This window comes from Ictidomys tridecemlineatus, chromosome 12 (genome assembly GCF_052094955.1).
Source record: "Ictidomys tridecemlineatus isolate mIctTri1 chromosome 12, mIctTri1.hap1, whole genome shotgun sequence".
NCBI lineage: Eukaryota > Metazoa > Chordata > Mammalia > Rodentia > Sciuridae > Ictidomys > Ictidomys tridecemlineatus.
Genome location: NC_135488.1, coordinates 86,376,488 through 86,403,207, shown reverse-complemented (window position 1 = coordinate 86,403,207; position 26,720 = coordinate 86,376,488). Strand labels below are relative to the sequence as shown.

General features: G+C 33.8%; 1 protein-coding gene and 1 pseudogene across 6 annotated transcripts in view; one reads left to right on the top strand and one right to left on the bottom strand.

Moving 5' to 3' along the window:
- The window catches only part of Ppm1b (protein phosphatase, Mg2+/Mn2+ dependent 1B), an 80,321-nt gene that overhangs the window by 51,061 nt on the left and 2,540 nt on the right, over positions 1-26,720 (top strand). For 3 of the 6 annotated variants that reach the window (XM_005324515.5, XM_078029276.1, XM_078029275.1), the window contains 3 exons: positions 4,359-4,470; positions 4,829-4,886; positions 14,130-15,141. In XM_005324515.5, the coding sequence (XP_005324572.1) occupies positions 4,359-4,470; positions 4,829-4,886; positions 14,130-14,435 (476 nt within the window). In that variant the 3' untranslated portion in view covers positions 14,436-15,141. Of the gene's footprint in view, positions 1-4,358; positions 4,471-4,828; positions 4,887-14,129; positions 15,142-15,947; positions 17,696-26,720 lie in introns of those variants that run through there. The other 3 variants (XM_078029277.1, XM_040271023.2, XM_021725861.3) reach the window with 2 other exon arrangements.
- Positions 1,334-3,260, bottom strand: LOC101964278 (mediator of RNA polymerase II transcription subunit 28 pseudogene; annotated as a pseudogene).

The following is a 26,720-nucleotide window of genomic DNA, read 5'->3' as shown; positions in this document are numbered from 1 at the left end:
CATCATAGGTCACAGGTCCTTAAGCCAAATACCATCCTTATAGCACACAAACAAAATGAGTAATTGTATATGTACAAAGTAATATAAAGTATCATATAAAAATACATGTTCAATTCTCAGCACACATATAAATAAAATAAAGGTCCAGTGACAACTAAAAAAATGTACATATATAAAAAGTCCATGTTTATGTATATTCAAGGGGAGTAATGCCTATTTCCCATGAGCATACAATGCAGCAAGGGGCACAGAAACTAACCCACATTCACAAACCCACAAAACAGTAGAAGGAATAAAAGTCCTGTGCTCTAGAGTGGTGTGGAGGCTTCATGGACCAGATGGCATCCAAACCACACTAGGAACATTAGTGGATACCAAGGCAAGTGGGGAGGGATCTTCAGGGCTAGAGGATGAAATGAACCAAGCACACGTGCCACATACCTACTAACTGTTCAGAAGACAAGTGGAGTGTTTGTACTGGCTGAAAGAATGTAATCTAAGAGATGCATAAAACAGAACAGCAAACCTCCTCCGACAAGAGGGCAAAATACTTTCCCCCTTAGAGTAACTGCATGCTCTCTATGGAGGTGAAATAGTTGAGGATCACTCTGTAGGTCGCCCTCCACCCCAAGGCCCTAGTCTTTGAAATCAAATCCATGAGCAAGAATCTTCCTTCACATAACTGCCTTTTCTCCCATAAGTAAAACAACACAAGCAAACAACATAAAACTCAAAAGAAAACAAATCAGACCAAGCATTGACCCCTCATATTTCACTTGTGTCCCAGCTGTCAGGATAAGGAGACTGGATCTGCTCTGTTACACTGGTTCATTACTGCAACGTATCTAGCACATCATGCTCTAGTACAGTTCTCAAAGCAATAACACCACACAAAACATAAACTTACCCAAATAAAAGGCAGCATCAACTTAAGGATCTACTGTAATATTACTCCACTAATATTACTCCACTAATCTAGCAAATTTTAACCCTTTTTCTAACCCATTTACAAAATATCTGCACTATATTGTTCTGGAAGCATTACAAACATTGCATTAGATTCCTCTTGAGGTAGTTCAGCAAATTTACATATTTTTCTCCACTACCATGGATGAGTTACTGTAAAAGGCCTAAAATCAAACTCCTTCCCCCCCACCCCCATTCTGGGGAGTATTATATTTTCCCCCTTTGATCATAAGCTAACAACTGGAAAAAAACAAAGTCATACAAAAATTTTAAAAATAAGCAAAAAACTAAGAATCTGTGTTATCAAACTAATAATCCAAACTTTGCTACAAACAAATAAAACAAACCTCACTTCATTTACCAAGCTATAGGCATTTTATAAAGTACTCAAGTAATTGAACAGTTCATAAAAATTGGGGGAAATTTTTAGATAGAAATAAAATTAATACCAACTTATTCTCAAATAGTTCTTCTAAAAGGCCATGTCCACACAGAGGTTTAGTGAAACTGTCTGCAGGGGGCTACCTTGTAGTTCAGACCCCTCTCAGGTCTGCTTCAGAGGTGAAGGGATATTGGCAGACATCTACTCCAGGTAAGCCAAGGAGTCCTGAGGAACTTTGCCTGACTTTTTGTGCTGCACATTGATGCCTCCAACATCAGCTGCCAATGTGTCTCAGCGTTGTTGCTTCTGCACCAATGCATCTTATTGCTGCAATTCATTTCTTAATTCTGAGACGTCCTCTTTAATGACTTGCTCTGTTTTCTGGACAGACAACTGCAATCTTTTTTGTAGGGAAAAAACAACTCTGTCTTGTAATATCCAGAAGTTTCTGGATATACTGCTCAACACCAGTTGGAATTTCTTTCTGATCCTTGTCATTGACATAATCCTGACTCACAAGAGAAGCAAAGCAAGCCTTGAATGACAATTCCACCAAGTTGCACTACAAGTTCTTGGCGTGATAGGTGCTGCCTGAAGAATCGAGGCCTGGCTCTGGGGTCTGGCTGGGGTGATGGGGACCCTGGCTGCTGCCCAGAGAATATACCACCCAGCAGAGCCACCCTGTGTGAGATGGTGGGGCCATTGCACCTGTGTGGAATAGCCAAGATTTTTGTTTCTTTATTATAAACCACAGAAAAGAAACACCAACTTTAGAGTTTGTTAATTTCTTTAATAAAGAAATCTACCTTATTCAGATAAAATAGCAAGACAGACTTTATCTAGTGGGTCTATAATGATAAGTACAGGGACCCCTGCACTGGGGGTGGGGACACATTGGACTCAATTTAGATTTCATCTAGGGCAAGTGGGAGTTTATTACTAATGAGCAGTGTGATGGCTAGTGGGTGGAAAATTACTAGGAAGAAACAAAAAGGTCAAGGGTTTGTGTCTAAACTGACTTAATAGGATTATTGCTGAGAGTGGGCCAGACAAGTGGTGATAATAGTGATAAGATAATGTGGAAGGTTGGATACGGAGTGAGGGGGAATTTCCCTAAAATCTTCTTAGTATGACTCTTGCTTACTATGTATTATTTAAGGACAAGACAAAGTTCACAAAGGTGGTTCTAGTCAGAACTCAAGAACCTAGTCAAAGGAAAGAGCTTTGTCAAAATAAATTAGCTATCTAAGCACACAGAACCATACCTGAAAGTCCTCAGCAAACTATAATTTCTCAAGCTATGGTCAATTCTGTTCAACATGGATTGTTAACATTTAATATTACTTATTTCTTTTTTTAAATATTACTTATTTCTTGTGTGGTTTATAACTTTTAAAGTATGTCTTATATGGCAGAAATGGAAAATACATAGTATCGTAATTCCTGAGTCCATGTCAAGTACTTGATTATAATCATGCAGTCAAAAGTTTAAAAAAAAAAAAAAAAAAAAAGCTTTTAAAATCCCTGGAAAGGCAGCCACTACAAATCAGTAACTTAATTTTTATAAGGCATCATTTTTTAAGAGCATTGTATTTCTATTGGAATTTTAAGTCATGTAATCTGACATTAAATTTTCCAGCTGAAAGCATTTTTATATTGGGTAAGGCTGTATGATATTTTGTTTGTTTTGTGGTGCTCTAGATAGAACAAAAAAAAAAAAAATTGGTCCTAAATGTCAGTAGTGCAAGGTTGAGAAAACCTGTGCTATAGCAGTACAAGTCTCAGGTAGAAAAAATTATATAGTCTTTTCATAAAGCTAACAGCTTAGATACACGGAACATCAATATACATGGATGGATAGAGTAATATACCTACCATAGGTGTGGGTCAGAGAAGGTTTGGACAAAGTCATGTATGAAGTTGAAGCTGAAGAATGAATCATACAAAGGGATTGACTGGATTGGCATGAAAAATGTTCCAAACCAAAGCAAGAGGACATACTTGTGAAGATCTAGAAGCAGAGAAAGTCGGGCAGAGTTGAGAGAAAGTAAAATTGTGAAATCTTAAAAGCAAAGCCCAGAGACTTTTTGAGGGAAAGGTTTGGATTTTACCTCTCTTTCTTTTTCCCCTCTCTTAAAAATAAATTGCCATTGTTTGATTTTTGAGAAGTTATGTCTTTCCAATGTCCAAATAACCAATTTTTCCCATAAATTGTGTAATAGAAATGGAAAATGTAAATCTTTGTTTTAAGCATTAGCATGCTGTATTTTCCTTCTGTTTATTACTAATGTATCTTTGTATGTGTGTACTGGGATTGACCCAGCGACACTCTGCCTCTGAGGCGCCCCTCTTTAGAAACAGAATCTCACTAAATTGCTGGGATTAAAGGTATGTGCCACTGCGTCTGGCCTTCTTCTTTATTTTAAATAAATTATAGAACATTACTTATTTAGGTAACAAACAAAAAATGATTTTTTTAATAATATTTTTAGTTGTAGGTGGACACAATACCTTAATTTTTATTTATTTATGTGGTGCTGAGGACTGAACCCAGTGCCCCCCATATGCCAGGCAAGTGTTCTATACCACTGAGCTATAACCCCAGCCCACAAAAATGATTTTTAATTTTCCTTTTTTTCATTAATAGTCGTTATCCAGCTGTTACTTTAGTTTTCCTGTAATTCTGGCATTAACAACATTTTTACCTAAAATTAAAGCATAAGTATTTATAGCCTTTACTTTGTTCATTTTTAGTAATTGTTAACCATTTCACTCATTTTCTTATGTGTCCTCTTATTACTGGAACTTTAGTGCTAGCTTTTGCTTTTATGAATAATACTGGAATGGATCTGTGTATGCATATAACTATTACCTCTTTTTGTTCCTTCCTAGAGGTAGTACTGTTTTTTATATTTTAAAATAGTACTTCTTATTTTAATTTTTTGTGAATACTGGATTATCTATCAACATTAATTAAGGAACTTTTTTTTTTTTTTAAATAAACCTGCAGAAATTATGGAAAAGTCTGGTGAGGAAGGAATGCCTGATCTTGCCCATGTCATGCGCATTTTGTCTGCCGAAAATATCCCAAATTTACCTCCTGGAGGAGGTCTTGCTGGCAAGTAAGTAGAACAAAAAAGTTAATTTTAATAGTTTCATTTAGTAATTATATAATTTTAGATAAACAAATCAGAAGCACATCAGTTATCTAAGGAAATGAGTTGATGTTTCTCAAATTAGAGAAGAACTTTAATAAAAACTTCATCCAAAAAATATTTTTAAAAATAAATTGTCATACTCTTTGAGGATGAAAATCTTTCTTGTTAATTGAGAACAAATGGATTATGCAAGATAAAGTTCTCAGTGAAATATAGAAACTGTGTTCTTGGCAAGTATTTAGTGTGATAGTTTTTTAGTGTGGTCAAGAATGAAGTATTTGAAATACAAGCTTAAAAACTAAAGCTTTTTGTTTTTTTTAAGGCGCAATATTATTGAAGCTGTTTATAGTAGACTGAATCCACATAGAGAAAGTGATGGGGTAAGTTTTGTTTTATTTCCTAAGCATTTGAAATAATATACAATATAAATACGATATATAAATACATTCATATAATTAATTCTATAGTAAATTATCTTTTTTTTCATTTTTAAGGAACAATTAAAGGTTTAGAAAATGGAAAAAAATAAATAAAATTATGTGTTGAAAATAGTTTTGTTATTTTCTGGACATCAGATAGTCTTTTTGTTTGAGCTATCCCTGTTTCTTTCCTGTATGTCTGCATTTTCTTCTCCCTTATAACTTAATTTTGAGGCAAGAATATGCTTTTCAATATCTCAATTTCTTCATAGGCTGCTATCAGAAATTAGTTGTTCTTTTAACAACCAGTTCTTTCCGTGCCCTGTGCCCTGTTGTTCCGACCTGAAGATAATTTCTTTCTAATACTGATGTATTATGGTTATGTGAATATTGAATTGAGATGACTGTTTCTATTGTACTCTGCTGTGTGTCATCAGAGCAAAATTCTTTATTTCTTTGCCTTTTGATGCCAAACCTAGAGGCACTGATGAGCCACCAGCTGCTGGTCTACATAGTACTCATACCAGAAGACAAAACAGTGTCATTTTTTAAGTCACACTCAATTTCAGAGTTAGCAATTCAAATATGAGTATATTTTCTCTAGTTGTTTATGTTTTGGGGCATCTAACAATATATGACTTAATTTTTAATATATATGCTGCAAAGTTTTAAGGGAGCCAAATTTAGCAAATAAAACTCCTTGAGAAATATAGACTAAACCTCCAAGTCTCTGTTCAGCACCTCTTGACAGGTGTTAAGATAGAAAATAGCTATTAGGTAGACATTATTCGTCGCAATTGCATTATTTATTTTCCAGGATTTATTATTATACAGCAATAATATAATTTCTTTTTCTTAACAATCCTGGTAAAAGGAAAGTTTTACAGTTAGTACAGTTAATGAGTACTATGTATTGCTAATGATGAAGTTTATTTACATCTTAGTTCTAGAGCAGTGATTCTGATACTTTTGTGTCAGAAGCTGTGAACATTAATTTAAAAATAAATATATATGTCATGTGGTATATTCAGATGAATCTCAAACAAATAAGATCTTGACACAATTAAAAAGGTGGTGGGGGGCTGGGAATACAGCTCAGTTGGTAGAGTGCTTGCCTTGCATGCACAATGCCCTGAGTTCAATCCCCAGCTCCACCAAAAAAAAAAAAAAAAAAAAAGTCATGGTATTCTTAAGAGGTAAGGAGAAGAGAATCTTAATTCTTGGGCTAGATTATGGATTCCTTATGGCATCCACTACCTTGGTTAGCCAGAATAAACCTCTAAAAAGATACCTGTTGGGTTCACTGTTAGCCATAAAAATGCTCCCATTTCTTCAGGTGTTTCAGAATGTGACTGTAGTGGATAATCTTGAAAAATACACATATATTATATCTTGCTGAATTTCTTGGTCCCTCAAAATGTTTAAGACAGTTTCATTGGTGCACACTTGTAATCCCAGGGACTTAGTAGGTTGAGGCGGCAGGATTACAGGTTTGAAGCCAGCCTTGGCAATTTAGCAAAACTATCATGACTTAGCAAGACCCTATCTCAAAATAAAAAGGGTTGGGGATGTAGCTCAGTGGTAAAGTGGTGGTAGATGCAGAGGCTGGGGCTGTAGCTCAGTGGCAGAGCGCTTGCCTAGCATGTGTGAAGCACTGGGTTCGATCCTCCGTACCACATAAAAATAAAATAAAGGTATTCTGTCCATCTACAACTACAAAAAACGAAAAAGAAAAAAAGTGCTGGTGGGTGCAATCCTCAGAATCAAAAAAAAAAATTTTTTTTAATAACCCTACATTTCTTCTTAACATATATGAAGGATTCCCCCCGCCCTTTTTTTTTTTTTTTTTTTTTTAAGGTCTGGAGATTGCACCTAGGTCACCAGGATACTTTACCACATCGTAATCTTTTACTACATCCCTAACCCTTTTTATTTTGAGATAGGGTTTCATTAAATTGCCCAGATTGGCCTTCAAATAGTGATCCTCCTTACTCGGGCTCCAGAGTAGCTGGGATTCTAGACATGTATCATCATACCTGGCTGACTTTGGAATTTTTATAAAAGAAAACTATACATGGTAACTACCTAATGGTGAACAAATAGAAAACAGATCCATGAAACTAAGGTTTATGCCTAAGATATAAAATTTGCAAAAAAATAAGAAAATAAAACTTGATTTAAATAAGATTAGTATATGGCTATGTAAATTTAGGATTACATACTTAATTATATTTATATATATATATTAGCTTTCCAATTACCACTGGAAATCTACATTGTAGTGAATTGATGAAGGAAGAGACTATAAAACATATGACATTGTTCCATCCATATGATCATGATGTTTACAATGTATTTAAAAACACAGAAGTTTCATAAATATTTCATGTAGTTTAGTAAAGAATGACAAAGAATGTGACTGGATGTAGCTGTCACTCAGTGGTAGAGTACTTGCCTAGCATGTGGGAAGCCCTGGGTTCAATCCCTACTACGAAAGGGGGGAAAAGTGTATGTGTGTGTGTGTGTGTGTGTGTGTGTGTAATTGTCACATAAATGTGTGTGGTGACTGCTATGAAAGTTCACCTAAGGTGAGAGAAAGTTTGATTCTTAAAGCAAGGATAGGATTTAAAGAGTGATTTGAGTGGCAGAATTGAGATGAAGATGGCATTTCAAGTGAGGTAGAAAGGCAAGAACAAAGGATAGGTCACCTTTTTGGCTACAGTAGTGAATTGCTCTGGTGAAAATTTAAAGAATTTAGGTTATTTAGCTATTGACAGAGACTGAAGAAAATACAGACCTTTAGTTAAATCCCCAGATCTTAACTTGATCCATTTTAGTAACCAATTAGGCACCATTGTGCTCCCTAAATCCTTCTTGACTTTGATCTCCCAGAGTATGGGAAATGTTACCAGGAAGCACAGTGACAGGGACTTGTGTTTAACTTGCAAATGTGAGGTAGAAGTACTGAAAAACAAAACAAAACAACAAAAGACTGTGGTAGAATGTAAGTATGTACCCAGAAATCCTCATCTTTATTTTTATTTAATTAAACTCCCCTTAGTGTCTTATAATAATTTAAAATCAAGCAATTTCCCCAGTAACCTGGCTGAAAGAGTACAAATGAGTGCCATGGGTGGAGTGAGGTCATAAGAAAAAAAAAAAAGAAAAGAAATACTGAAGAGGAGAAAGTTGGAAGGTGCTATAAAAATTAAGCTTATATTTATAAAATAACAAAAATAAAATTTTCTTTAGATTTTTTTAAATGCTAGTCACCTAAATCTGAGATTGTTTTAGACTCTTAAAATGTCTGCTTTCTGTCAGAATTGTTCTTGCTATAGTGTTTATAAGTAGTACCATTAGAAATAAGGGTTCATTCATTTTTCTTATATTAAAAACAAATTTTTATGGATAATAAGTATATTTCAAAAAGCTAGGTTCAGTATAAGCCAGAATTCAAATAATTTTAAATATGTTCAGAAGCTAGGGAAGGATTTAGGGGAATTTTTTACTTACTAGCCTTGTTTTGTATTTTTAGTTCTACTCTTTAGAATACATTGTCTTGTTTAATACAAGCAATATTGATATGCTCCTGACTTTTAAAATGAAACTGTGGGAAAGTCTAGTAAGAATTTTTAACCCAGGAGTTCATTACCCCATCCACCAATTTTTCAAAATATGTTTATGAGTAGCAATATTGACCAAATTATATTGTAATATCGTGTGTATGCATGAGTATGTAACAACAAATTCCATCATTATATACAACTACAGAACACCCATTAAAAATGTCAAAGAACAGGGGCTGGAGTTATAGCTCAATTGGTAGAGTGCTTGCCTCACATGCCCAAGGTTCAATCCCCAGTGCTCCAAAAAAAAAAAAAAAAAAAGAAAGAAAATAGTTTGCATATGTGTATACACATTCCTTATTGATAAATTTACCTATAGTTTTCATCCGTTCTCAAAGGAGTCTGTGGCTTCCCCTACCCTGCCAGAATGACCCCTCCATCCACCATAAAATTTGTGAAAAAAAAAAAAAAGCTGTTCTTGTATTAGGGCTCTGAGAAGGACAACCCTTTCCTCATTACAAAATGCTCCTTGTTTTTTAACTAGAATATAAATTCTGTGAGATCTGGCACTTTGTCTCAATTATCTATATTTGTAGTCCCAGGACCTTCCACAATCCTGGCATATGCTGAGAGGTCATTTCTAGTAGTTGTCTTAATTTAAAAAGAATAATTTAAGTTGCTAATTGGTATGGAAGTCTGTATTTTTAAGAGCTTTCTGTTTTCCATACAAAAATGTTAAATAAGTTGTTTCTTTACAGAACTTAATTAATAATTAATTAACTTACCATTGATAAAGCTATGTAAGTTGATGATTTTCCAAGGGTAAAGGTTAGTAAACTTGTATTTACCCAACTCTTACTTATGCCAGGGTGTGTGTATTGTACATAGTCTTCTTGGCACCCTTTTACATGACACTGAGATTCAGAGATGAGTGGAGCTGACTCCAAAACTCTTCTTACATATTCCACTCTGAATCTTCTTTAGGTATAGAAGGACACGGTACCTTTATTTTGTTATTTATGTTTATGTGGTGCTCAGGATGGAACCCAGTACTTTACGTGTGCTAGGCAAGCGCTCTACTACTGAACTACAACCCCAGCCCTCCATACTCCATCTTGAGAGATTACAGATGTCTGTACCCCACCTCTCGTCCATTCAAGAAAAATAATTTTCTACTCTATGTAGCTCTTGTGTTTCAACTTTATAAAATATTCCTCATTATAAAGAAATATCAATTAAGATATTTCTTTATGGGCTGGGGATGTGGCTCAAGCGGTAGCGCGCTCACCTGGCATGCGTGCGGCCCGGGTTCGATCCTTAGCACCACATACCAACAAAGATGTTGTGTCCGCCGAAAACTAAAAAATAAATATTAAAATTCTCTCTCTCTCTCTCTCTCTCTCTCTCTCTCTCTCTCTCTCTCTCTCTCTCTCTCTCTTTTAAAAGAAAGATATTTCTTTATAATGAGGAATATTTTATAAAGTTGTTGAAACTTAAGCATTTAAGCCAGTTCCTTATCAGTTATTTTTTATTTGAATACATTTTTATTGATGTTAATCCAAAAACATTTTTTTAAGGAATTTAGATTTTTGAGAAAGAATAAACAGGACAGATTGGGCTTTTTTTTATCCCAAAAGATCTCTATATTCTGTTCTCACATAATTAAATTTTATATGGAATCTTTTCTGTTTTACTTACATAGTTAAGAATTTTTAGTTATAAAATTTTGTTTTTTAGCTAACAAGCAGGGCATTGGATTTTACAAAAACAATTTTTACTCTTTTAATTGATCATTAGAAGAATTTTACTTATAGCAACTGTTTAAAAAATATGCATTGCTGCAAATAAATACTAAGTAAATTTTAAATTTTACTAGGGCTTGGATTTCCCTCCTCCCATTTACTTGCTGTACTGGGGATTGAACTTATGGGTACTCGACCACTGGGCCACATCCCCAGCCCTTTTTTATTTAGAGACAGGGTCTCGCTGAGTTGGTTAATACCTCACCATTGCTGAGGCTGGCTTTGAAATCGCCATCCTCCTGCCTCAGCCTCCTAAATCGCTGGGATTACAGGCATACGCCACTGTGCCCGGCTGTTAACCGTATTCTTATGCTTTATTTGGTAAGGCCATATAGTCATAATTAGGTTGGTTCTTTAACTCTGTTAACCCAGCTAATAGACTCTTAAAAGCTAGAGGAAAAAGGACTAAATTGTCATATTACTTACTGCTTTATGTTTATTTTACAGAATAATCTAAAACATCCCATTTAATACAGATTATTTAAAAATAGCATAGTTTTCTATAATTTTACTAATCTTTACTGAATCAAGAAGCTACTGCAAGATTTCAATATGTAATAAACCAGTGTAGTTCCAAAATAATTATCACGAGTATTTATTATCTAGTTATATAGGGCAGTTCTATGCAAAAATTGCACTCACCATTATGTATTCAATGGAACATTAAGGTGCATATTAATGTTAGTTAAACTGGCACACAAATCTGAGCTCTGCCACTTATTAACTTGAATTTCTCTGAATCTTTCTTCACTTAAAAAATGATAGTTGCAGTTCTTGATTTATAGAGTACTTGCGAGGATTAATATAAAGTTCATAGCACAAACATTAATTTTCCTTCCATAGGTGATGGGAGGATATAGAAAGAAATAAGAAATTATCCAGGAGAATTCATAATCTAGTTAGGAAGACTTGTGAACAGTTAGTTGGAAGGTGTATATAATGTATAAAAATAGATGTGTAGCTTTATGAATTCAGGTAAAGAAAGTGCAAGAACCTAGACAATAGGTTCCCCTTCTGATATTAGTGAAAGCCCATGAGAGTGTTATGTAATAGTTTTTTTCCTTTTTTTTTTTTTTTTTTTTTTTTTTTTTTGCAGTACTGGGGATTGAACCCAGGGCCTCACATGCTAGGCAAGAGTTACACCCCCAGCCCATTTTTAAAAAGCAACTTCTCTTCTTCCCTAACTACTACTAATGATAGCAGTTCACAGAAACAGAGATGATTGTTTCGTGGTGAAGGTGTCGCTTGGAGAATGAGAGAAGTGCTTTATTTGTTGAGCCCACCAAAGTGAACTCAAATATGACAATCTTTGAATCCAGCCTTATCAATAATTATAACTCCAAGTAGATTTAGTTCATATCTGTGATTATCAACAATGGCTACATATCATAATTACTCTTTCAGGCTTTGAAAAACAACCCATATCTGCTTAACCTATGTATTTTGAACTGGAACTTTGGAATCTTTATATAAAAAAACTCACACATTGATTCTAATGTGAAACCAGCTTGACACTGATTTCTTCATGTAAGTTAACTGCTCATTTGAAGCAGATTTTGTTTTGAGGTCCAACAGTTTTTTTAAAAAAGCTAAAAGGAGCTGTTTGTCAAGGTGGAGGGCGACTTGGACCCTATGTTACAGTCATTGTAGTATACCATAAAGCAGAACATTTCTTTTTGGAAGACCTGATTAAGACTGACTTGGTTTCTAGTTAGAATGTTCTTTTTTTTTTTTAAACTGGGGATTGAGTCTAGGGGCACTTTTACTAGTGAGCTACATCCTAGTCCATTTTATTTTTTATTTTGAGACAGGGTCTCCCAAAGTTGTTGAGAATGGCCTGGAACTTGCAATCCTCCTGCCTCAGCTTCCTGAGTTGTGGGGATTATAGGCATTGCACCACTGCGCCCAGTTTAGAATGCAGTTATTTCATTGCTGAATAAATTCAAATAAGAAACTTTATTTAGTGAAACATATTATTTTACTGTATGGGGAAAAGTAAGGGAAAGAAAAATAAGAAAAGCTTCAATAAACACACATTTTATTGTGTTCACTGCACATAATAAATTTTGCAAAAATTAAAGTTAATTTGACAGGTAATATACTTGTAGAAATTTTGAAAATTGAAAGAAAATAAAGGATCTATTACTCACTAGCCATAGTCATTATCATTACATGGGTGTATTTCTTTTTTTTCTAGGCATTTTACATATCCTAAAATGAATAAATACATCTACATACTCAAAACACACAGGCTATATACAGAATCATCTTTCACTTTTTGCCATAAGGCATTTTTTAAAAATTAAATGCTCTCCTTTTTCTATTAAACATTACAATTTATTATGTGTTTTTATTACTACTCTTTTTGCAGAATCATAGAATAATAGTTTCTAAGGATGGTTAAGAGTTTGTGTTAGATGAATTTTTTGTTTTTAGTTTCTCAACATTTTATGATGAAAACTTCCAAACATATTAAAATATTGACCCATCTCTATGCCTTCTACCAAAATTCAACAATTGCTCATATTTTGCCATAGTTGCTTTATCTCTTTTCATAGGTACAGGTATGTACATTATTTTTTATCTTTTTTTTTTTTTTTGGCTAAACCCTCTGAAGGAAAATTCTAGAAAGCATAGTAGTTTACTTGTAAACATTTCAGAATACAGATTTTAAGAACAGGGCATTTTTCTACATAGCCATAATTACATCTAGGAAACTCAATAATAAATTTTACAAGTCAGGTAATTTTCCCCAGTTGTTCTTAAAATGACTTTATTTTGAAACATGGTCTAGCAGGTTAGGTCATCAGTACAGCACATTAAACAAGATTTTAATCCAGACCCCCTTCTCTCTCACCTGCCCTTTTTGTCCTTACACTGACTTAAAAATGTGAGCCAGTTTTGTATAGAATGGCCTACTTTATAGATTTGTATGATTGTTTTCCCATGGTATCCTTTAACCTGATCTTCTATTTCCTGATTTCCTATAAAGGTGAAATTACTTTATTAGATCCATGTTAAACATTTTGGGCAAGAATGTGGGATGTGATTCTGTATTTCATAATACCTTACCTCAGGAAGCACATAATGTAAAGTTGTCTTTATTTTAGTTTATCAACTTAATTATGATCAGCTTAGATGAATAAAGTTTATTCTGCTAACAAAATTAAGCATCTATTTTTGTAGAAACCTGTAGACTTTCCAAAATTTAATAAAGTATGAAAAGATTAAGTAATTTATAACCATATCTTACAATATTTAAAATAATTTATGTGCTTTTATCCAGGGATGTTTTTTATTCAAATACTGCATTAAAAGGCAAAAATCAATAAAAATTTTCTCCAAGAAAGCTTTAAAATTCTCCAAAACTCCAACTTAAATTTATGTAGTTATGTAGTTTGTATCTTCTCTTCTACCTAAAATTTAGTAGAAACGAAGAAACTAACATGTCCTGCTTTCCTCTCCTTCTCCTCGCTTTATAGGCTATTTTCCTTTTGTATGAAGTCATATAGCAATGATTTTTTTTCCCCAAATAAGTCGATTTTAGGAAATGCTTGTGTTGCTGTTGCATTCTAAAAGCAGAGTAAATTTCAGATAAACTTCAAATAGCAGTTGAAATAAGACAAGGTAGATAATGGTCATTTGCTAAAAATAACTTGGGCTTTTACAAGTTTTTATTAATTTTCCCAGGTAAGAATTGATATTTATTTAATTGTTTTCATGCATAGAATATATTGCTCATGGTAGAAAAATTAGTATTTTGTGTAATATGTTATGAAATACATGTGATATCCTAGTTTGTCTACTGACACTGGGGTCTTAAATCTTAAAAAAAGGCCTCCGATGAAGCAGAGGAAAGTGGATCACAGGGAAAATTGGTGGAAGCTCTCAGGCAAATGAGAATTAATCATAGGGGAAACTACCGACAACTTCTGGAGGAGATGCTGACTAGTTACAGGCTAGCTAAAGTAGAGGGAGAAGAAAGCCCTGCTGAACCAGCTGCTGCAGCTCCTTCTTCGAACAGTGATGCTGGAAACCCAGTGACAATGCAGGAAAGCCATACTGAATCAGAAAGTGGTCTTGCTGAATTAGACAGCTGTAATGAAGATGCAGGGACAAAGATGAGTGGTGGAAAAATATGACATTTTTGGTAATATTTTTGTGATCTTTGATTTGGTTTTTACTTAGGAAGTATAATGTGTGCATTTATATAACCATTTTGTTATTTGAATCTTGGAAAACTAGTTTATTATATTCAAATAGCCTTGTTTTTTAAAAAGGCCTTTGCATACATCTTTGATGAAATAGTTTAAAATGGACTTTTATAGTTATTTCGAATTCAATGAAATTATATGTCATTTCACCTTGTCTGTAGGCTACCATTAATTAAAGCCAGTAGTAAAATTCATACCTGAAAGGATTAGAAATGACTGATTAGAGAGATTACTGTATGTTATGGAAAAACTTGTTAATGTAGAATTATACTGCTTATTTTATATATTAGTACACTCACAGTTAGCTTTGTAATTTGTGTTTTCTTTAATAATTTTAGTTCTTCAAAGAGTGGCTGATGCTGGCCTGTAATTTTTCTTTCAAGGTTGATGATTTGTGTGTTGTTTGATTTGTTTATATTTAACATCTCTGTAGTTTTTATTTTTAGAAGTTGTGAGATACTGGATGTGTGGTTATTTTTTCTTTCTCTGTATTACCTATGTATTATTCAAACGGCTTTGGTTTGTATATTCTGTATAGCTTAACTACACACATCAAAATGTATGTCAACCAAGTGTTTAGAATAAAATTATAAGTGTTTAAGCCCAAATAAAGCATGTGATGTGGAATAATCTATGCATGTTGTACTTATTTTTTTAATTATTTTTTTAACAACCATGTTTGGGTTATTGGAAAACTATTCATTAGAAATCCATTTGTATTTATATTAAATTTAATACACTTTTGACTTAGTTTTTTCATATCAGAAAGAAAAATTTGTAATATGAGATATATAAGTATTACTCAAAATAAGTCAATTCTATTATTCCCGTTTTGGGTACAGAGTATTCAACTATGACAACATGAACACATGTAGACATGTGAAAACATTGTCACATTAGGAACATGGTCAGTTTTATTACCAAGTATGCATCAGATATTAATAAATGCAAGAATTGTGGGCTGTTTTAAAAATATGTGTTTTGTTTTTGTTAAAACAGGCTTTTAAATTACAGATAGCTATTAGTTACATGGGGAAATTTTGACTATAGAACATTAACTTTTCTTCTTCCTGTTTATATTTTATATCATGTCTTTAAAGTTAGTAAAGGTAGTATAATTTGAAACTTTGGAATCTTCAGATGTTGTAGCTGATGTTTTGATCTATTTTTCCAATGCCAGAGTATTTTAAGTGTTTTGAGAAAAAGAGGAAAGCATTTGGTGGAGAGGGGAGAAAAAAATCCAATCAGTTATCTATCTATAATAGATAGATACATGTGTATGTACACATTATACAATACACACGTCTTTCTGTATAAGTACCTTTTCAGACAAAGAAAGGAAGGTAATTTGTTATCTAATTTTGTTTTCTTTTGAAATTCAACCCAACCTGGAAGTTGGTATAGGTAAATAATAATATTCTTCCTTTTCTCTTCCTGTAGGGTGCTGGAGATCTAGAAGACTCATGGTAGCCTTATAAACCTTCTAAAATGCTTTTGATTCTGAAAATTGGGGGAAAAAAAACATTTTAATCACAATTTTCTTCAATACAAGGGGAAAATATTCTTGTGGATTCCCAACGTTTTGTGATATGAGCAGAAAATCATAAGCATTTCCCATCATTTGTTCTTATTTGTGTTTTCTGATATTTGCCACTCGTAGCATTGCCTGTACTACAGTATTTTTTGCCAACCTCGGGCATACTGGTCACATCTGTATTGAACTTTTGGCCCTAGAAACCAATGGAATTATTTTACCACAGCAAACAAATGTGCCTGAGGTGCATGAGAATATAGTTAGCTGTACTCAGAAGATACATTATGTTTTATTTTAAACAAAACACACAACATACAAGCATGTAAGAGTAAAGAATTGTATGAGATGTTCCTTTTTTAGTTAACCAAGTTGGAAAGCCTTTTTGGAGTTCTATGGCTTGGAATTTTATTTGAGCAATTTACTATAGGATATGTATTTATTATTAATTGTTATTTAATTTTTTCCAATTTTACCTGTATTACCAAACTGGATTCTCCAATAATGTCCAAATTCTAATGTTGCCTTGCTTCAAGATAAAGTATATTTGGCAATAACATTATAAACCCTTACAAATTTTATGCATGTATCCTACTACATACTTCAACTCTTTACTAGAAAATCTTTTGAAACCAAATGGATTAATTTATGGCTATTTATAATTTGCTTTGACATCTCACTGCTGCAAATTCTTTTAAATGATGAGATTTGCCTTTATAATGTAAATTGTGATTTTTGTTTTACATGTGGGTTTCTATAGTTTTAATTTTTTCAGCTTTTAAGATTCAAGTTTTGTGTAATTTGGTATAATTTTTAACTGTTTATGTTATTTTAAAAGCTCAGAGTATCACATTGAAATTACTATAAATACATTTAAAATTATCTATTTTAGATCTAAGGAAATATTACAGAGATATTTTCATGGGTTCAGTAACCTTTCATTTTATAACATTGGGCACGGTACAGAGTGGCTATCACAAGGTACTTGAAGATTAGTTTAATTCTATTTTTACAATAACCTTGAATTCTTTGAGTTTTGCATGTATTAAATCCAATTAATGCTGAACATGAAGAGTAAAGTATTTATCTAAAAGAAGTTACTGGGGTAGGAGAAGTAATGAATGTATCCATGTGTACATGGTTTACATGTTGTGGATGCTTTGTAAACATTTTCCTATATGTTTAAATTGTGTTTCAGCAGGTTGTAATTGCCCTTGTGTGTAGTTAAAATGAGTCATCATCTGGTCCTGTGTGAAATGGAATTCATGGTATTTTCTGTAACATTTTCCTGAAGCTGTTTTTGGAGAGCCACACACATTTGAATACAGACAGCTTTCCTGATCACTTGATTTATTGTGCACCTGATTTTTGGTCTAAAAGGAATTACTGCCACAATATATTTTATTTATTCTTTAGATCTTAGCCTTGTAAGTTAAAGTGCTTTACATGATGGTGTTAAAAGCTCTTTGTCCCTTTACTGGGTTTGGGGGGTTGTTAAAAGATAGGGAATGAAGAATGCAAAATGGTTTATTGTTCAGTCTACTCTGATCCAACCCTGTACTGATAGTACCTTTCCAGTATGATATTGTGACGTTTCATACAATGCAGTGAACATAACCAACTTGTTACCTAAATAAAGAATTGATTTTAAAAAAAATGTGTGATATATTACTATTTGGTGTGATTTTCAAAAATAAAGAGGGCAGTTTTGAATGTTATTTAGTTAGCATATTGTGAAAATTTCCATACAAAACCGTGTAGATGAATTCTAATTCCACAGGGGAATTAAACTATATAGGACAACATCCTTTCTTCACTCCAAAATCATTTTTATAGCACTTGGTGAGGAGGCCATTGGCCCTTTACATATCAGTAACTTATGACTTAGCAAAAGAAAAACCCATGTTTAGTGTTCATGAAACTAAATTCTCTTGTCTGTCTCTTCTCAAACATTAGACTCAGGACCCATTTATCCTCGTAAAAATTGGATGTCCCCAAGAAGTTTTGCTTTTTGGATTTTATCTGTTGATATTTACTATATTAGAAATCCAATATAATAACAACACTACATATTAGCATAGATAACATTGTTTTTTTGAAAAAATAGTCTAACAAGTCTAAAAAATTTAGGGTACAATGTGCCACCGGTTTTCATTTTTCTAAACCTTTTATGGTAGGCTGGATTCTCCTACTTGCTTTTACATTCAGTCTGTAGCAGTGTGGCACATTGGTTGAACTATTTGAAGAAATCTGGCCTCACATTGTGTTGGAAAAGCGTGTTTTAGTAACTGCAGGTAATTGTGGCTATCAAAAATTGACATTTGGTAGTCTCTTCAAAATTAGAGAAATCTGAAAGCTAAATCAAAGGTCTTTTTGTCCCCTGTTATGTTAAAATCCATTGGGTCTATCTTGCATTTGGATTGGATAACTCTGCATGGTTTTAGAATACCTTGAGTTGGTCATTTGGAAAATACTGGCTTACTGAATTATGCAGTTCTTCTGAATATTGACATTTTAAATTGATTTTTTAAAAATAAATGTCAGTGGAAAGCAGTACAATTCATATTACAACATTGAATTCATATTACAATTCATATACAACACAATTTTTCATATCCCTGGTTGTATGCAAAGTATGTTCATACCAATTCATGTCCTCATACATGTACTTTGGATAATGATGACCATCACATTCTACCAGCCTTGCTAGTCCCCTGCCCCTCCCACTCCTCTACCTTATCTAGAGTTCATCTACTACTCCCATGCTCCCCCTTCCTACCCCACTATGAGTCAGTCTCCTTATATCAGAGAAAACATTCGGCGTTTATTTTGGGGGGGGATTGTCTAACTTCACTTAGCATTATCTTCTCCAGCGCCTTCCATTTTACCTGCAAATGCTATGATTTTATTCTCTTTTATTGCTGATGATATTCTATTGTGTATATATGACACGTTATTTTTAATCCATTCATCTACTGAAGGGCATCTAATTTGGTTCTACAGTTTAGCTATTGTGAATTGTGCTGCTATAAACATTGATGTGGCTGTGTCCCTGTAGCATGCTGTTTTTAATTCCTTTGAATAGAGACCGAGGAGAGGGATAGCTGGGTCAAATGATGGTTCTATTCCCAATTTTCTAAGGAATCTCCATACTGCTTTCCATATTGGCTGCACCAATTTGCAGTCTCACCAGCAAGTATGAGTGTGCCCTTTCCCCCACACCTTCACCAACACTTATTATTGTTTGTCTTCATAATAGCTGCCATTCTGACTGGAGTGAGATGATATCTTAGAATAATTTTGATTTGCATTTCTCTAATTGCTAGAGATGAAGAACATTTTTCATATATTTGCTGATTGTATATCCTCTTCTGAGAAGTATCTGTTCAGGTCCTTGGCCCATTTATTGATTGGGTTATTTGGTTTTTTGGTGCTTAACTTTTTGAGTTCTGTATATATCCTAGAGATTAGTGCTGTATCTGATGTGTGAGGGGTAAAGATTTGCTCCCAAGATATAGACTCTCTATTCACCTCACGAATTGTTTATTTTGCTGAGAAGAAACTTTTTAGTTTGAATCTATCCCATTTATTGATTCTTGATTTTAATTCTTGTGCTATAGGGTTCTTATTAAGGAAGTTGGGGTCTAATCCCACATGATGAAGATTAGGACCTACTTTTTCTTCTATTAGACACAGAGTCTCTCGTTTAATTCCTAGGTCCTTGATCCACTTTGAGTTGAGTTTTGTGCATGGTGAGAGGGGTTTAATTTCATTTTGTTGCATATGGATTTCAAGTTTTCCCAGCACCATTTGTTGAAGAGGCTATATTTTTTCTAGTGCATGTTTTTGGCACCTTTGTCTAATATAAGATAATTGTAATTTTGTGGGTTAGTGTCTGTGTCCTCTACTCTGTACCATTGATCTACCAGTCTGTTTTGGCGCCATTACCATGCTGTTTTTGTTACTGTTGCTCTGTAGTATAGTTTAAGTTCTGGTATAGTGATGCCACCTGCTTCACTCTTTCTGCTAAGGATTGCTTTAGCTATTCTGGATCTCTTATTTTTCCAGATGAATTTCATGATTGTTTTTCCTATTTCTATGAGGAATGTCATTGGGATTTTCATCAGAATTGCATTAAATCTGTATAATGCTTTTGGTAGTAAGGCCATTTTGATAATATTAATTCTGCCTATCCAAGAACAAGGTAGATCTTTCAATATTCTAAGGTCTTCTTTGATTTCTTTCTTTAGGGTTCTGTAGTTTTCATTGTATAGATCTTTCACCTCTTTCGTTAACTTGATTCCCAAGTATTTCATTTTTTTGAGGCTATTGTAAATGGGGTAGTTTTCCTCATTTCCCTCTCAGAGTATTTGTCACTGATATACAGAAATGCCTCTGATTTATGGATGTTGATTTTATATCCTGCTACTTTGCTGAATTCATTTACTAGTTCCAGAAGTTTTCTGGTGGCGCTTTTTGGATATTCTAGGTATAGAATCATATCGTCAGCAAATAATGCTAATTTAAGTTCTTCCTTTTCTATACGAATCTCTTTAATTTCTTTAGTCTATCTAATTGCTCTGGCCAGTATTTTAAGAACTAGGTTAAATAAAAGTGGTGAAAGAGGACATCCCTGTCCAGTTTTTAGAGGGAATGCCTTCAATTTTTCTCCATTTAGAATGATGTTGGCCTGAGGCTTAGCATAGATAGCCTTTATGATGTTGAGATATGTTCCTGTTATCCTTAGTTTTTCTAGTGTTTTGAACATGAAGGGGTACTGTATTTTGTAAAATGCTTTTTCTGCATCTATTAATGATCATATGATTCTTTGAGTCTATTGATGTGATGAATTACATTTATTGATTTCCGTATGTTGAACCAACTTTGCATCCCTGGGATGAATTTCACTTGGTTGTGGTGCATTATTTTTTTGATATGTTTTGTATTTGATTTGCCAGAGAATCAAAAAATTGAGAATTTTTGCATCTATGTTCACTAGAGATATTGGTCTAAAGTTTCCTTTTTTGATTTGTCTTTGCCTGATTTTGGAATCAGGGTGATATTGGCCTCATAGAATGAGTTTGGAAGTGCTGCCTCTTTTTTCTATTTCCTGAAATAAATTGAAGAGTATTGGTATTAGTTCTTCTTTAAAGGTCTTGTAGAACTCAGCTGTGTATCCATCAGGTCCTGGGCTTTTCTTGATTGGTAGGCTTCTGATGGCATCTTCTATTTCATCACTTGATATTGGTCTGTGTAAATTGTGTATATCTTCCTGGTACAATCTGGGCAAATCATATGACTTAAGAAATTTGTCAAAGCCTTCAATGTCTTCTATTTTATTGGAGTATAAGTTTTCAAAATAATTTCTAAATTCTCTGTATTTCTGTAGTGTCTGTTGTGATATTACATCATGAATGCTGGTAATTTGAATTTTCTCTCTCCATTAGCATAAGAAGGTCTGTCAATTTTATTTATTTTTTCAAAGAACTAACTTTTTATTTTGTCAATTTTTTCTATTGTTTCTTTTGTTTCAATTTTATTTATTTTAGCTCTAATTTTAATTATTTCTTGCCTTATACTTTTGCTGTTTATTTGTTGTTCTTTTTCTAGGGCTTCGAGATGTAATGTGAGGTCATTTATTTGTTGCCTTTTTCTTCTTTTAAGGAATGAACTCCATGCAATGAACTTTCCTCTTTATACTGCTTTCATAATGTTCCAGAGATTTCAATATGTTGTTTCTATGTTCTCATTTACCTCTAAGAATTTTTTATCTCCTCCTTGATTTCTTCTCAACCCATTGTTCATTCAGTAGCATATTGTTTAGTCTCCAGGTGTTGGAGTAATTTTTATTTTTTATTTTGTCATTGATTTCCAATTTCCAAATCGTATAACTTTAAGAAATTTATAGAATGTTGGCATTATTATACATTGATTAAAATTTCTTTGTTAATATCATCTGGTCTCATATAAAAAAATCTGTAGTATTGGGAAGCTGTCAAGCTCAAGATGATGGAAAAGTATTTTTCAATTCAAAAGAAAATTTTAATTTTCTATTGAATTGAAAGGTGAAATTTTATCATAGGCAACAGATGTTTTCAGTTGTTTTCCCTAAGTGACAATCTGTTTCATTTATTTTAGAGGAAATAACTGTAGTCCTGAATAACTGTAGTCTGTCATTCTTTCAAGTTAACAGTGGTGTTCCATGAAAAGTTAGTTCAGTGCACAGCTCAAAGAACAGCACAGGAGTCAACCATCCCACTTGGATGTGTTTTAGAACCAGGACTAAACTAACCATTAATATTAAAAAGAGGTGTATCTAAGGATAGAGGTTTAATAAAATTAAGTTTCTACTGGTATTATTGTGGCTGGGTGTGTAGATCTGTGGTAGAGCAGTTGTCCAGCATGGGTGAGGCCCTTTGTTCAATTCCCAGCACCACCAGAAAGAAAAAGAGGTATTAACTGAAAATGGGTTTTTCCCCCATCTCCTTATACAGTGTGTGGCAGTAAAAATACAATCATAAGTACTTATCATACTTGATGGTACTATCTTGATTTGCATTAAGGTTCCTGTAATTTTACCCATTGTTTCTTTTGCATAATTAATGCAAAAGTCAATGTGGAAAATAAACTTGCAATATTTGATTTCATGGAACTCCTTGAAAGGTTCTTTTGGACTCCTAGAGTTTCACAGCTCTTGCCATAGTTTTTGGATAACTTCATGGTGCCTTTGATTATGTAATTAGTAAATGAGTCTTAAGACATGTAGGTCTGATAAAAAACATTTACCACAGGAGGCTGGATGGTCATCAGAACACTGGAATTCTGAAAGCAAGATAAACAAGGTAGAATGTTTCATGTTGTATGAAAGAAGAAATTTTTCAGAAAAAATCTATGATCTATTTAAATTTGGGAAATTCATGATTTAAGATGAAACAATAGAGTTTAATTTTCATATGACATTCAGGTTATTTTTAATCTTTGAGGTCTTCATGTATTGGTCTCAGGATTTGTTTGGAAAGGTCTCATTCTATATTGAATTTAGATTCATTTACCATGACTGAGATGTCACAGTGGGAGGCCAGTAAAAGTTAGGACTTTTTAATTTTAATTTTTTTAATGACAGTGAAGAAAGACCGAATTTGGGGCGGCAGGGGCTACTAAGGATTGAACTCAGGGACACCACTGAGCTACATCTCCAGCTCTATTTTATATTTAGAGACAGGGTCTCCTGAGTTGCTAAGCACCTCACTGTTGCTAAAGCTGGCTTTGAACTCTGGATCCTCCTGACTCAGCCTTAAGCCACTGGGTTTACAGGAATGCACCACCATGCCTGGCAAGATCAGACCTTAATGCTAATTTTTTAGGGGCCTGGAATCAAAGGGGATGATGGTTAGGTATTTCAGTTTTCTGAATGAAATTCATCAGGGTTGAGGAAAGGTGCCATGGAGATGTAAGTTTTTTTAAAAAACCAAGTTTACTCATGATTTCTGTTACACACAGACGTTTATTGCCCAATATGTCTGTGTTGTTATAATATTTACTTAAGATCCTTTACTTTCTCTTTTTCTGTTCAACTCTGGGACTAACACTGTGAACCCTAAAAACAAAACAGAAATGCTAAACAGCTGTTTTTGTTTGGTTATGCATTAAACCTAGGGTTGTGAGCATGCTGTCCAAGCACTCAACCACTGAGCTACAATCCCGACCCAATGCTTTAACCTTTGTTTTGGCGGTTCACATGTATTTACATTGTGATACAGAAGTGAAAAATGGCCTTACTAATAGAGAGTAAGCTAATTTTTCAGGCAACATTACCACTTCTGGGTGGCTTTCCAGGCTGTGATATCTTCTCAACTTTATTCTACTTGGCAATCACGACTGCTAACCAGGACCACGTTTCATGATCAGGTGTAACTGGTAGATATGCTCTTCTAGTTCAGGAGTAAGAGATTCTAGGAGGTGATTTTGTCTTGAGTATCTGCAACTCTGGTGGGATACCAAAGAGCCTTATCTTTAAACAGGCAGAATCAAAGCTTTGGGATTACTTTTTTTTTTTTTTCCTCCTGACTTTTGAAAAACCCTTGTTGGTAATATTGGAGACAGGAATTTCTTTAGAAATTAAATCTGTACAACGTGTCTTAGTTGTCTCCGTAGAATATTCGCCTATCATGGAAATACTTGAGTATGCATTTTAGATGAGGAAAAATAGTACAATTCAAGAGTCATCCTAATACGTGTGTCTGATTCTCTTTCCTAAATTGTTCACTTATTTTTACTTTCTGTGCTCATTATGAAGAGAGATTTTTGTTTCTTCATTCCTAACTCTAAGGCATGAAGTATAATTTACTTTGGTGGGATTCCACAGTAACATGCTTTAGAGGACTCTGGATTTCGTTTTCATAAAATTTTGCCTATGAATAAATGTCTGGCTTATAAATTGATATAAGGTTTATTTTAAATATTCCTATTTAACATTTGCTATTGTAAGTGATTCATCTTTATTCTATGGGGCCAATATGTTTGCATGCTGGGGCACATGTACTAGTATTTCTGTAGAGTGATATTTTTTAGAAGTAAAACTGGTAGGCTATTGGGTATACATGTCTTCACATTATTATTACCAAAACATTATATTGAAAATATAGATTTACATGTCTACCAGAAAAATACTAGATTCCTATTCCTCCATCCAGCCCCATCCTCAGTAATACTTGATATTGTCAGACTTTGAATTTGCCAGTCAGATGAGTATGCAATAGTATCTCATACAACTTGCATTTCAGATTATTTGTGAGAATCTTTTTCTGTTTATTGGCCTTTTGAGTTTACTCTTCTCTGAATTGAATTCTCATATATTTGCCCTTGTTTCTTTGGAGTTTGTTTCTATTTGTTTTTACTTTTATTTGTGAATGAAATGTTTTGGTTTTTGTTAGTCTTTCCTTTATGATTTTTGCTATTTTTCTTAAGAAATCTTTCTTGCTGGGCATGTCCACACACTCCTATAATCCCAGTGACTCAGGAGGCTGAGGCAGAAGGATCAAAAGTTCAAGGCCAGTCTCATTACTCAGCAAGGTCCTAAGCAGCTCAATGAGATCCTGTCTCAAAATAAAAAATAATAATTAAAAAAAAAAAAAAAGGACTGGGGATGTTGCTCAGTAGGTAAGCGCCCCTGGGTTAAATCTCCATTGCAAAAAGAAAAAAGTCATTCTCATGGTTTCTTGCAGTAGCTTTTGTTTGGTTTGGGTTTACCTTTTCAAAAGTATAGTCAGATAAGAGAGTTAGGGAATATTTTTAATGTTTTTCTTATTTTATAAGAAAATAAGAAGTTTAGGTTCTTTGGAGTAAAATAGGCTCTTTGCTGTTTACAAGATTATTTCTGAATTGCAAAAATTCTCTCTACTATTCTTCTAATCAATCTAGGCTGCCACAATCAGGAAGTGCAAAGACACTGCATCTATAGAAAAAACCTTAGCAGCAGATAGTAACCGTTCCCAGTCTGTCAAATAGATGCATCCTTCAGTAGTTCCAAAGTCTTCCCATCCCCCAAACATACATATTATGTTTTTATACTGCTACATATAATATGAACTAAGGAATCTTTAATTTTTTTTGTCACACAGCTAGCTAATTGTGCCAATGCCAAACTTCCCCTATCAAATGACCAATTTTTCTAACTGTACATGATCCACTTAATCCTAGCGTCTGTTATCTTTTTGTCTAACTTGTGCAGCTATCATATCATATTCATTACTTCATCCTTGTAAATGCTGATTTCTGGCAGTAGTATTTGGGCACAATACCTTTATTTTACTTTTTAAAATACTTTTTAAAATACTTTTATTTTACTTTTTAAATACTTTTTATTTATTTTCATGTGCTGAGGATCGATCCAGGGCCTCACATGTGCTAGGCGAGTGCTCTTACCACTGAGCCACCACCCCACCCCCAGTGTCTTCATCTTATTTAAATCTAGTTCCTTTTAATAAAAATGTAATAATCTGTACTTTAATTCTTAACAGCTTGCATCCATTTTGGTATCTGATATTGAAAATTCCTCCGCTCCCTTGTATATTTAAAAAACTGTAGTGTGGTACCACATTGCTCACTCGTTCTAATCTACCATGACTATGCTTCTTCCCCTTGCCAAGCAATGAGGAAGCCTAAGGCAAAAGTAAAATCAGAGTTATGACTCTACCTTTACTTAAAATTTGGATATTTATCATGATATTTTAAAACGTTGCATTAAAATACTTATTTTGGCTGGATGCAGCACTACACACCATATAAGCCCAGGTTTACAAGCTGGAGGCCAGCCTCAGCAATTTATTGAGACCTGGACTCAAAATTTTAAAAAAAGCTGGGAACGTAGTTCAGTTGTAGAGTGCCCCTGGGTTCAATCCCCAGTACCCATCCTTCCAAAAAAAAAAAAAAAAAAGTGACATTTTTTTCTCCAAGGCAAAAATGTTTGAATCTAGTTCCAGCTGGAAAGTGTGAATTCCTGAGCTTTTGAAGTGACTGTCTCTAGACTCTTTCTGATGTAAAGCAGGTGTTTCTGCCCCTTAGCCTACTAGCATCCTTTAACATAGAACAGTTGTTTTCCAGGCAGCTTGGTGAAATGGAGGAAGGGTCAGGTTAATGCACCCTGAACCCTGGCAGCAGGAATTTGCTATAGCTTTGCTTCT